This window comes from Lagenorhynchus albirostris, chromosome 1 (genome assembly GCF_949774975.1).
Source record: "Lagenorhynchus albirostris chromosome 1, mLagAlb1.1, whole genome shotgun sequence".
In the NCBI taxonomy this organism is placed as follows: Eukaryota; Metazoa; Chordata; class Mammalia; order Artiodactyla; family Delphinidae; genus Lagenorhynchus; species Lagenorhynchus albirostris.
Genome location: NC_083095.1, coordinates 135,923,871 through 135,935,973, shown reverse-complemented (window position 1 = coordinate 135,935,973; position 12,103 = coordinate 135,923,871). Strand labels below are relative to the sequence as shown.

General features: G+C 50.7%; 2 protein-coding genes across 2 annotated transcripts in view; both read left to right on the top strand.

The window, feature by feature from the left end:
- LOC132532105 (OTU domain-containing protein 7A) overlaps window positions 1-12,103 on the top strand; it is a 383,571-nt gene that overhangs the window by 10,980 nt on the left and 360,488 nt on the right. The gene's annotated exons all lie outside the window — the stretch shown is intronic.
- The window catches only part of LOC132528636 (basic proline-rich protein-like), a 28,863-nt gene that overhangs the window by 1,792 nt on the left and 14,968 nt on the right, over window positions 1-12,103 (top strand). The window contains 7 exon segments of the mRNA XM_060164590.1: window positions 10,132-10,303; window positions 10,305-10,424; window positions 10,426-10,686; window positions 10,689-11,047; window positions 11,098-11,242; window positions 11,244-11,379; window positions 11,438-11,469. Of these exon segments, the coding sequence (XP_060020573.1) occupies window positions 10,132-10,303; window positions 10,305-10,424; window positions 10,426-10,686; window positions 10,689-11,047; window positions 11,098-11,242; window positions 11,244-11,379; window positions 11,438-11,469 (1,225 nt within the window).

The window sequence follows — 12,103 nt, the reverse complement described above, 5'->3', positions numbered from 1 at the left end:
ACCTGTCGGTTCTCTACAGCTTCTCTCCAGGCTCCTCTCCCCTCAGGACGGAGCCCTAACCAACTGGGCGTTCATTCCTTTTCAGCAGGGTTGGGAAGAGACCTGCCCCATCGCTGGGGACCTCCGGGAGGTGTCTTACTGCCCTGAGCCTCTGTTCCCACGTCTGGAATGAGGGGGAGCCTCATTCCATTCGCGGGGTTGATGTGAGGACCACAGAGGCTGGTGGACAGGTGCTTGTGTTGAGATCAGAGAGAGGTCACCCTGGAAACAGAGGAGACCCTCTGAGAGCTCCAGAGCGAGTCACACCAGCACCATCTTCCTGAGTTGTGGGATGTTCTGGGATACAAAACAGCCTGGAGCAGGAGAGGGCAGTCTGGACCCTTTGGACATTCATCGGAATTCACTGTGCATTTTCCTTTTTAGGGAGCAAACCGGAGGATCCTTCAAACCTTTGTCCACTGTGTGTCATCGATGTTCATTTTTTAATAGACTACTGATGAGTTTAATTGATGTGGGGGGGAGGGGGAGGGGAGGTAGGAGAACCTGTTTGTCTGCACTTTGCTCTTGGTGTTTTGAGCATAAACCATTTGTTTTGGGGACACTTTTTGTAAAACACGATCCATAAGAAATACTGAAATCTAGAACGACAAAGCTAATACAGAACTTGCCACATCCTGTCCCCAGCCCTACAGAAAGGTGGGAGGGCAGGTATTACTCCATAGAAATAGGGACATACGAGTTTTTGCCCTTTCTCCTTTGCTTATTCAATTTTCTTAAAAAATGAGACGGCCAGTATGTGCACAGGCTAACAGAATTCAAGTAAAACAAGAATATATAGTAAAATGTGAGTCATTTTCTTATGCCAGGCCCAGTCCCTCTCTCAAGAGGCCCTGCTGTTAATTGCTCCTCTGTACCTTTCTAGAAATATTCTGTGGATGCCCAAGAATGTATATTTCCTTTTTTCATGTTTAAACACATAGGAGCATACAGTGTCCATTGTTCTCCAGTTTCCTTTATTCTCACTTAATCATGTTGGAGATTATTACATTTTTTAGACTGTCGTATGTGCTATTTAAAATAAAATGTACTCCATTGTATATATGTGCCACATCTTCTTTATCCATTCATCTGTCGATGGACACTTAGGTTGCTTCCATGTCCTGGCTATTGTAAATAGAGCTGCAATGAACATTTTGGTACATGACTCTTTTTGAATTATGGTTTTCTCAGGGTATATGCCCAGTAGTGGGATTGCTGGGTCGTATGGTAGTTCTATTTTTAGTTTTTTAAGGAACCTCCATACTGTTCTCCATAGTGGCTATATCAATTTACATTCCTACCAACAGTGCAAGAGGGTTCCCTTTTCTCCATACCCTCTCCAGCATTTATTGTTTGCAGATTTTTTGATGATGGCCATTCTGACCGGTGTGAGATGATATCTCATTGTAGTTTTGATTTGCATTTCTCTAATGATTAATGATGTTGAGCATTCTTTCATGTGTTTGTTGGCAATCTGTATATCTTCTTTGGAGAAATGTCTATTTAGGTCTTCTGCCCATTTTTGGATTGGGATGTTTATTTTTTTGATATTGAGCTGGAATATTACTCAGCCATAAAAAGAAACGAAATTGAGTTATTTGTAATGAGGTGGATGGACATAGAGTCTGTCATACAGAATGAAGTAAGTCAGAAAGAGAAAAACAAATACCATATGCTAACACATATATATGGAATCTAAAAAAAGAAAAAAAATGGTCATGAAGAACCTAGGGGCAAGACGGGAATAAAGACACAGACCTACTAGAGAATGGACTTGAGGATACGGGGAGGGGGAAGGGTAAGCTGGGACAAAGTGAGAGAGTGGCATGGACATACATACACTACCAAATGTAAAATAGCTAGCTAGCGGGAAGCAGCCGCATAGCACGGGGAGATCAGCTTGGTGCTTTGTGACCACCTAGAGGGGTGGCATAGGGAGGGTGGGAGGCAGGGAGACGCAAGAGGGAAGAGATATGGGGACATATGTATATGTATAACTGATTCACTTTGTTATAAAGCAGAAACTAACACACCATTGTAAAGCAATTATACTCCAATAAAGATGTTAAAAAAATAAAATGTACTCATTTAAATTTTATTTAATTTAATAATGAAGGATTTGCTGAATTTAAACTTAGTGTCTTCTATCTTGGAGTTCCCAGCATGTTCCTTCCCTGGGCTGGGTGGGCCAGCCAGTGATAACCATAGTCCCAGAGTACGTAGTGGCCGGCCCCTCCCAGGTGGCAGTTCCTGCAGTAGGGCTGGCCCATGAGCAGGAAGTAGTGTCCCTCTGTCCACTCCCTGCCATGTGGGTTAGGCAGGTGCTCAGGAGGAAGAATTGACTGGGGAGAAGCTATAGTCTCCATTCAATCCCTGTAAAGTTAGGGGGAGACTATGAAATATGTTTGCCAGCTGCCTTGACTGATATCAGTTCAGTTCTGCTTTGAAAGATGACTAAAGTGCATGCCCACCCTTCTTTCCCCCACCCTCCCATTCCTCCTGTCTTGCTTTTTATGTCACCATTGCTTACATGGTCTAGACACATACTATTTGCCCCCTCGTAGGAAACCTCATTTTCCACAGTTACATGGTCTTCGTGCTACATTTAGATGGATCACACGGTACTGGTCCTTTATCTGTAATTTTTGAGGAATTCTCAAGGCCTTTCTTTCAATTCCTCTTTCAGTTGTTGGAGTTCATGATAGAGTTTCTTGGTCATGATCCCCCGCTCTCCTCTCGAATGGCTCATGACTCCCAGTGGAGAATTTTTGCAAGCTTCAAAATATCTCTTGCCTGAGTATAAAACTCTTGAGTCACACTCTTTCCTTTAAAACTTTATAGAACTATTTCTGTCTTTTAGCATTGAGCATTATTGTGAAGATATTTGAGCTCAGCCTGTCTTCTGCCTGGATGTTCATATGATTTTTTTGATTCAGTAACTTCTCCAGGCTGTTTCTGTATGCTCATCTTCTGTATCACTTTCTTTTAAACCGAACACAATATACCCTATCATCTGACAAAGACAAGTCACTTTATCTATGTAGCATTTCCTCTGGGTCTTATATCTGTCATCTCTTTGATAAACTTGATATTTCACATCCTTTGCCATTTCATTTGCTTGTGTCTTTGTTTGGTTGATTGTGTTTATTCTAGTTTTTTGTTTTTTTGCGGTACGCGGGCCTCTCACTGTTGTGGCCTCTCCCGTTGTGGAGCACAGGCTCCGGATGCGCAGGCTTAGCGGCCACGGCTCACGAGCCCAGCCGCTCCGCGGCATGTGGGATCTTCCCGGACCCGGGCACGAACCCGTGTCCCCTGCATCGGCAGGCGGACTCTCAACCACTGCGCCACCAGGGAAGCCCTATTCTATTTTTTAATGGCTTATAATGTGGTCATCATCCCTAGCTCATTTATTTTCTTTTTCTCCATTTCTTTCCCAAGCTCTTCTTCTCCTTCTGTTGGTTCTCTTCTTTGATTTTTAAAAATCTTTTTAGGAGAGTGTGGTAGGCAGAGTAAAGGCCCCTCAAAGATATCAATATCCTGATGTCCAGAACCTGTGAATATGTTGGGAGAATTGGAATTGAAAAAAGTAAAATTGAATATGAAGTGAAGGTTGCTAACAAGCTGACCTCAAAGTAGAGGGATTATCCTGGGTTATCCTGAGTGGACCCAGTGTAATCAGAGGGTCCATGAAAGTGGAAGAGGGAGGACCAGAGAGGCATCAGACTGGTACTGATGTTGTTGGCAGCAGGAAGCCATGAGCCAATGCATGTGTGTGCCCTCCAGGCTGGACATGGCAAGGAAAAAGGGGCTTCCTGCGGTGGCTGGAATCATGACTCCCAAAGACGTTCATGTCCCAATCCCCAGAACCTGGGAATTTGTTATTTTATATGGAAAAGGAGACTTTGCAGATGTAATTAAGTTAAGAATCTTGAGATGGGGAGATTGGCCTGAATTATCCATTGTGGCCTGATGTAACCCCAAGGGAGGCAGGAGGGGCAAAGTCAGAGCAGACCTGACGCTGGAAGCAGAGGTCCGGGGATGTGGTTCCTGGAAGGGGACCACCGGCCGAGGAACCAGAGCAGCCCCTAGAAACTGTAAAAGGCAGGCGCACATTCCCCCCGGAGCCTCCAGAAGGAACACCATCCTGCAATACTTTGGTTTTAGCCCCGTGAGACCCATTTCAGAGGTCTAACCTCTAGAACTGTAGGATGATACATTTCTCTTGTTTTAAGCCACCAGGTTTGTTGTGATTTGTTGCAGTAATAATAGGAAGCTTACAGAGACTGTGAGGGGTATGTTACTAAAAAAGCTCTTCTCCTATTTCCTTATGAGGCTTTCCTCTGGGTCTGCCCGTGCTTACCCTCCTCCCCCACCCTATTTCTGTGCCTGATTCCAGAGCTGGTTACTTGGTGACTTTAGTCAGTTCTTTGTTGAAGAATAGGATGGGGGTGCACTTCATTTCAAGTTTGTGGTCTGGAATACACTCTCTCTGAATACATTTCCTTTGCCCAGCCGGAGGGCTGCATTCCCCAGATCTTCATGTATAAATTGGGCATTGCTCCTAGCAGGTCTTTGTGCTTCTATCCCATAGTTGCTGCCTGTTTCTCTCTGTGTATGAGGCCAAGTCCACAGGCCACGGTCTGCTCAGTGGCTCTGCTCCCATGTCTATGTGATCCTTCGCAAGCAGCCATCTCAAGGTCTGTATCTCCCCAGGGGTCAGGATGGGGGCTCTGGCTTGCTCTGTGCGTTCCTGGTTCCATTGGTCCGGTCCACCCAGGGATTTGTGCTCTCTGCTAGTGTCTGTTTTCCTGATTTGTGGAAAGTGGAATATATTTCTCTTTCTAGTTCTCTCTCTCCGTTTTCATTGTTTTGGGGGCTTTCAAAGCAAGCGTGGAGGAGTAAGCCAGTCCCTGGAAACTGCTGTCTGGTGGATGGTGGTGTAGATGCCTAGGGATCTTGCTTATAATCTTTGGGGAGCTCCTTGTGCTTTGAGAGAGAGGAATGGGGTCGCCGTTTCTCTTGGGGGCTGGGCATTGTTTAGCACTTGTGACTGTGGTTCCTTTTCTAAGAAGAGCTTTTGTTTTACTCCAGAACATGTTTCCATAAAAGCCCTTCGTTTAGATTAGACAAGCTATTGTACAAAGATCTGGCCTTTCCGAGGGCCCCCAGGCCTCCCCTGCTAGCAGCCTGGGGGAAGGAGGCAGACAAGTGCCACACTGGATATCTGACCCAAGCCTCCCTTACCTCTGAGGCCTGATCCTGCCCCTGCCACACCCCAGCAGCCTTGGACTCACTGCCTGTATCTCAGAAATCTATGTGGCTTTTTAGACGTTAATCAATAAAGCCTTGAATGAACACTTGCTGCTTTAATCACTAATGAATATTACATTAATGCTGTAATCCCTAAACAGTAGAATAGCCTCCAGTGATTGCCATGTGTTTTTCCGACATTATCTGGTTTAAATTTCACAGACATCCTGTGAGACGGGTGTCACCTTTCGTCCCCACTTGCCCGCTGAGCCGGTCTGGGGGCACCTGGAATGCCATTTGTCTGTCTTACGAAGCGCAAGCTGCCTTCACAGTTGACCTGCTCCTTTACAGCCAGGAGGTGTGCACTTACTTTGCTGGGCTGAGTTGAAGCTTATGAACTTTTGGCATTCTTTTACAGGCTCTTTGTGTGCGCAAATCTGTTGGCTCCAACTATGTTTGGAACAGCTTACTTGGCAGTAATCTAAGATATGTTTGTTTTAAATATTCAATTTTAAATAGTTGTATGTTAATAGCCCTTAGTTTTGCAGTGTTTTTCTGTCTTTTAAAAGCCATGGCAACTTAAAAGTAGGAAGCCCTAAATCCTGAGGAGTGAGAGCTTGTGAGGATTTTGCCCCAGCCAGACCGACTTTGGGCTGTCCTATGCGCACGGAGCCCCTCCAGCTTGTTGCCTCTGGGCTGCCTGCCAGCCAAGCAGTGTACAAGGACAGGAATGCCCCTGCTCACGTCTTCAGTTGCTGGGAGAGAAATCCACCATGCACTAAAAAGATAGTAAACTGGAGTCTTTAAATATTTTTCTTTTTCTCTGCCTGCCTTCCGGTTTGTAGGGTCCACAGGGTTGTCAGTCATGGGGATGAGTAACTGGTGGACCATGGCTTCAGAGAGGCCAGCAGGGCCAAGCCCTGCATCCCTGTAGACAGAAGGTCAGTAGCACTCACGAATCAGGTGAAATGATCACTGTGCTGTCGCCAGTGTGGAGGAAGGACAGAATGTACCTGGTATTTGAGAAAGACCACATCCCGGGGTCACCTGTACAACCAGAATGTGTGAGACCTCGGGGAACGTAGCCTTGTAGTCTTCCTGAAGCTTCTTTGGACATCTGGGAAGATGAGAGAATGAGCTATCCTCTTGCCTGCTCCTCTGGGCCTCCCCCAGGGATGATTCATGCTGGGATCAGTTCCATGACATTAGCTTTTAGCTCTCCAAAGATTGCCTATTACCACTTCCCTCTCTTCCTTCCTCTCTCAGTGTGTCATTTATTGGTCCTTTTTGTTCCATCGTTCTGATTTTTCAGCGATTCTCTTGCATTATGCCTTCATCGAAGGGCTTTCCTCAATGCTGCCTTCCACTTGGCTAATCTGCCCTCTGCCCAACCCACATCAAACCCACTGTAAAGACCAGCCACTTGGTTTCTGTGATTATGTTTCTCATTTCCATAAATTCTCTTAATTTCCCATATCCTTGGTCTGTTTAAAAGGTATCATATTGTTTACTTAGGGTTTTGATCACTTTAAGAAGTGCTTGAATCCATCATTTAAAACAGTATGTTATGGTCTCTGATTCATAATTTGTTACCTGAACTTCTCGGTGGTGGTGAGTTAGGGGTTTTTGTCTGATGTTACTGTTTGCTGGGTCTGCTGGCCCTGTTCCTGGGGAGTCGCTTCTTCTTGTGTTTCCTCCCTTGATTGCAGCCTTGTCTTTGCTTGGCATTAGGGTGTGTTCATCTGGCCAGTGAGATTGTATTTGCCTCTGTCAGGTCTCCAGGGGGCTGTGAGTCCAGGGTCACCTTGCGTGTCAGCTCCTCGGGTTGGTGGTTTTGGAGACTGTGGCTGTCTGAACTGAGTGCCCTCTGAGCCTTTGCCCTTCAATGGTTTGTCATGCAACCTACAGTGAGGGCTGTGGAAGTGCTTTGTATGTGGCGGGGATGCAGTGGGTGGGGCGTCAGGACAGGACTGGTCACAAGACACAGATCCTGTTCACCTATTGAATGGGTGGCTCACTCTGAAGTTGGGACCAGCTTGGAGAGTGGAGCCACTAAAGGACAGGGCAATGGCCAGTACATTTGTGTGCCGAGGCCTGGGAATGCCTGGTGAGCGGTTTCCTGACAGTGCCCTGTGGTGGCTAGAGAAATGTTGGCCCCATCGGCGGGCTCTGTCGGCTGTACAGAGGCAAAGGACTGGCAGGCCTTTCCCAACTGAGTCTGCTGCATTTTCTGGAAGCTTCTTTGTTTGCTTCTTTTTATCATATCAACCTGATCAAGTGCAAAGCATTGGGTGTAGAAGAGCACAAGATACCTCAGGAATCAGTGCTGAGTCAGCGCAGAGAAAGGAGGAAGGCAGACCATACGCTGATGGCTGGAGTATTCTTGAGCCTGTTATGTGGATGTTATCTGAGGTTTTAACTATAGAAAACTTTAAAAAAAAATCACAAAGCATTTTAGAGTATTGCCTAGAGCTGGGGAACCATTACTTGAAGTTCAGGGTTAGACACTTCCCCCAAGCAGACTGGCCCACCCCCGCCCCCTTGTCCCAGGTACACCACATGGTTCTCTTGCCATATCTTGGTTGCTGGCTCCCCTGCCCTCCCTTCCAGTGCCAACCCCTGCCTCTCCTATGATGCCTTTTACGGTTTCCTCACTCACGGCACCTGTGAACTGTGCCCTACACCACAGAGTGTGTGCTCTCCCAGGAGCTCCCAAAAGACGGGCTGCCAGTCTTCGTGTGTTGGGTGCATCTCACCCATGGGACGCCTCCTCATGGCGACCGTGCTTTTCATGGCCATGACATTTGAAGAGCTCTTTAGATTTCCAGAAGAAGGGACTTAGCTGTGTTGCAAGCCCTTGCACCATTAGTGCCCCCATAAAGCCTTGCAGTACCTCCGCCCCCACACAAACACATAGTAGATTTGGGAGCCTGAGGTCATTTTGTTGCTTGGAGTGTAGCACTCATTACCATGTCACTGTGACCTGGAGCCTTCACAAGTAGCCTTCTTCTCCTGGTCGTAAAGGGTGGGACCATCATTTGTTGTACTCAGTGGAGGAGAGCCCCCGTCATGCTCTGACATGTTCCTGCACCCTTCATTCATTTCCATCGTATGCTCAGTGGTGGGCAAGTGTGTGCCACCGTCCTGCTCTGGACAGTGTTCTACTGCGCGTTGGGAACGAGGCAGCACTGTCTCGGGAGCCCAAGTCTCCGATCACCTGTACAGTAGGCCCTCTGTATCCTCAGGTTTGGCATTCGTGCATGTAACCAACCACAATCAATTATGTTCTAAGAAATATTCCAGAAAGTTCCAAAGAGTGAAACTTGAATTAATTGTACTCTGGCAGCTATTTACATAGCATTTACGTTGTATTAGGTTTTATAAGTAATCTAAGGATGATTTAAAGAATAGGGGAGGATGTTCAGTGAGTTATTTGCAAATATGACACCATTTTATATAAGGGACTTGAGCATCTGTGGATTTTGGTATCCTCAGGAGTCCTGGAACCAACCTTCCATGGATACTGAGGGGTAACTGTATTTACTCCTGGAAGGTTTAAAGTGGTCGTGCATTTATGTAAAATGTCCCCAGGTGTCCCTGTTACATCTTGAACTTCCTCTGCAGTCTGACCACCTTTGCTGCCCTGACACGCACGGCTCGTTCAGTGCAGCTTCGTCCACCCAGAAGGGTTGGCAGACCTGCTGGGCAGCCCGCTTCCTCATCGTAGCTTGGCAGGAGGGCAGGGAGGACTCTGCAGTGTCCCCTCCAGGCCAAGGAGCGGTGGGGCGACCCTTGGCATTTTATTGACTCTGTTTGTGCATTTAATTTTTTGCAAAATTGTGCTGCCCTTGACTTTCTGTCATCTCATTCATTCAACAGACATTGTGTCTAAAGACTTGCTTTTCCCCAAAAGTAACAAATACCCTTTGGAAGAATACGCACTGGAGAAGAAGTAATCATGTGCAAAGAATTTTTCCTCTGGTTTTGTTTTCCTCTTCACTTGGCATTATTTCTTGAGCCTTTTCTACATTACTAAATAGCCTTAAAGTGAGGTCCCCACGGCTACGTGACACTGCATGGGCTGAACGTGCTGTAGTCGGTGAACGATAATGGATCGATCGTGGGCTCCTGAGGGCTGGGTGCATGGCCCTGCAGGGGACACGCTCCAGGTCAGATGATGGGTCATCCAGCGCAGCGTGGCAGGTCACCACACACAGGAAAGCCTGTTCCTGTTCCTGATGCCGCTGCCAGAGTCCTGCTTTTTGTCCTGTTCTTCTGGTTTTCAGGGGGCTACCTGGGTGATTTTACTCTGGTCTCTTTCACACACGATCATACCAGCTTTCTGAACTTGTTGGTAACAGTGTACCCAAGGAGTTTATGATTCCACGTCCTTCCTCCACGGGCCTCCACCAAAGGAAGTTAAAGGACAGTCTGGGCCATAGACAGAATAGCGGCTGCCCACAGCCCAGTGGGATGAGCTCAGCACCAGGAGAGGTTGTGTGGCTCAGATTCCAGAGATCAGGATTCTTGGGGATTTGAATTGGGGAATATGGAAGAAGTCAGGCACCTGGGAATGACAGGAGAGACCCAGAAGGCAGGAGCTGGAGAGAAACCACAGGGACTGCAACCAACAGTGGGTGGGCCTCTGGGAGAGTGGACAAGAGCAGCAGGGCAGTAGGGGCAGGAGGCTGGAGACCCAGTCTTGCAGAAGGTAGAGCCGGCGCCAGCGGAGAGGAGCAGAAGGGAGCAGCCTGGATCCCACACCCCTGGGGCTGCGGCCCTGACAACTGCCTCCCAAGCAGCCCCAGGACTGTGTGCCCAGCTGTGTGCTGGAGCCCCCAGGCTCCTCTGCCTTCCCCCTCCTCCTCCTCCCCTCCTCGTCCCCTCCCCTCCACGTCTCACTTGTCCTCCCTCTCCTCCTCCCCCTCCTCCCCTCCCTCCTCCTCCCCTCCCTCCTCCTCCCCTCCCTCCTCCTCCCCTCCCTCCTCCTCCCCTCCCTCCTCCTCCCCTCCTCCTCCCCTCCTCCTCCCCTCCCGTCCACGTCTCAATTACCTCCCTCTCCTCCTCCCCCTCCTCCCCTCCCTCCTCCTCCCCTCCCTCCTCCCCTCCCTCCTCCCCTCCCTCCTCCCCTCCCTCCCTCCTCCTCCTCCCCTCCCTCCTCCTCCTCCCCTCCCTCCTCCTCCCCTCCCTCCTCCTCCTCCCCTCCCCTCCTCCTCCCCTCCCCCTCCTCCCCTCCTCCTCCCCCTCCCCTCCTCCTCCTCTTCCTCCCCTCCCCGTCTCACTTGTCCTCCCTCTCCTCCTCCCTGTCCTCTTCTCCCTCCTCCTCCCCTCCCCTCCTCCCCTCCTCCTCCCCCTCCCCCTCCTCCTCCTCCTCTTCCTCCCCTCCCCATCTCACTTGTCCTCCCTCTCCTCCTCCCTGTCCTCCCCTCCCTCCTCCTCCCCTCCCTCCTCCTCCCCTCCCTCCTCCTCCCCTCCCTCCTCCTCCCCTCCCTCCTCCTCCCCTCCCTCCTCCTCCCCTCCCTCCTCCTCCCCTCCCTCCTCCTCCCCTCCCTCCTCCTCCCCTCCCTCCTCCTCCCCTCCCTCCTCCTCCCCTCCCTCCTCCTCCCCTCCCTCCTCCTCCCCTCCCTCCTCCTCCCCTCCCTCCTCCTCCCCTCCCTCCTCCTCCCCTCCCTCCTCCTCCCCTCCCTCCTCCTCCCCTCCCTCCTCCTCCCCTCCCTCCTCCTCCCCTCCCTCCTCCTCCCCTCCCTCCTCCTCCTCCCTGCCTCCTCCTCCCCTCCTCCTTCTCCCCTCCCCTCCACGTCTCACTTGTCCTCCCTCTCCTCCTCCCCCTCCTCTTCTCCTTCCTCCTCCCCTCCCTCCTCCTCCTCCCCTCCCTCCTCCTCCTCCCCTCCCTCCTCCTCCTCCCCTCCTCCTCCCCTCCCCTCCACGTCTCACTTGTCCTCCCTCTCCTCCTCCCCTCCCCCTCCCCCTCCCCTCCCCCTCCTCCTCCCCTCCCCTCCTCCTCCCCTCCCCCTCCTCCTCCCCTCCCCCTCCTCCTCCCCTCCCCCTCCTCCCCTCCTCCTCCCCCTCCGCCCCCTCCTCCTCCTCCTCTTCCTCCCCTCCCCGTCTCACTTGTCCTCCCTCTCCTCCTCCCTGTCCTCTTCTCCCTCCTCCTCCCCTCCCCCTTCTCCCCCTCCTCCCCCTCCTCCCCTCCTCCTCCTCCCCTCCCCCTCCTCCTCCTCCTCCCCTCCCCCTTCTCCCCTTCCTCCCCTCCTCCTCCTCCCCCTCCCCCTCCTCCTCCTCCTCCTCTCCCTCTCCCTCTTCCTCTGGGGGGAGATCCACCAGTGCCCCAAAGGTCTGCTGGCCTCTATCGCTACACTCAGAGTGCTGGCCTCTCTGCCCCTATGCAGGCCCTTCCTCACTGTGTGTAGGACCAGGTTAGAGCCTGGGGTCCTGACACATCAGTGTGGAGGGATAGAAGGTGCCGTAAGGGAAGAGGTGTTTCTAGAGATGCTAGGAGGGGCCTGGTGGGAAGAGCACTGGACAGTCGAGGACTCCCAGGCAGGCCACATCCCTCACAGTGGGTGTTTGCCCAAGGTCTCAGGATTTGTAATAGGTGCCAGTCATGGTTATCCTGCTAAACTGGTTCCCCTGTCCCCCTGGGGCATGTCGTGTGGTCAGAGCCAGCGTGCAGCCAGCTTCACGAGGGCAGAGGATTGGGAAGGTGGCTGATTTCCTGGGTGCACACACATTCACCTGCCTGCTGGAAAGCTGGGGCTGAGCATGGGCAGAACGGAACGGAGCCCCAGGCCTCGTGCCACTCAGCAGCCTCTCC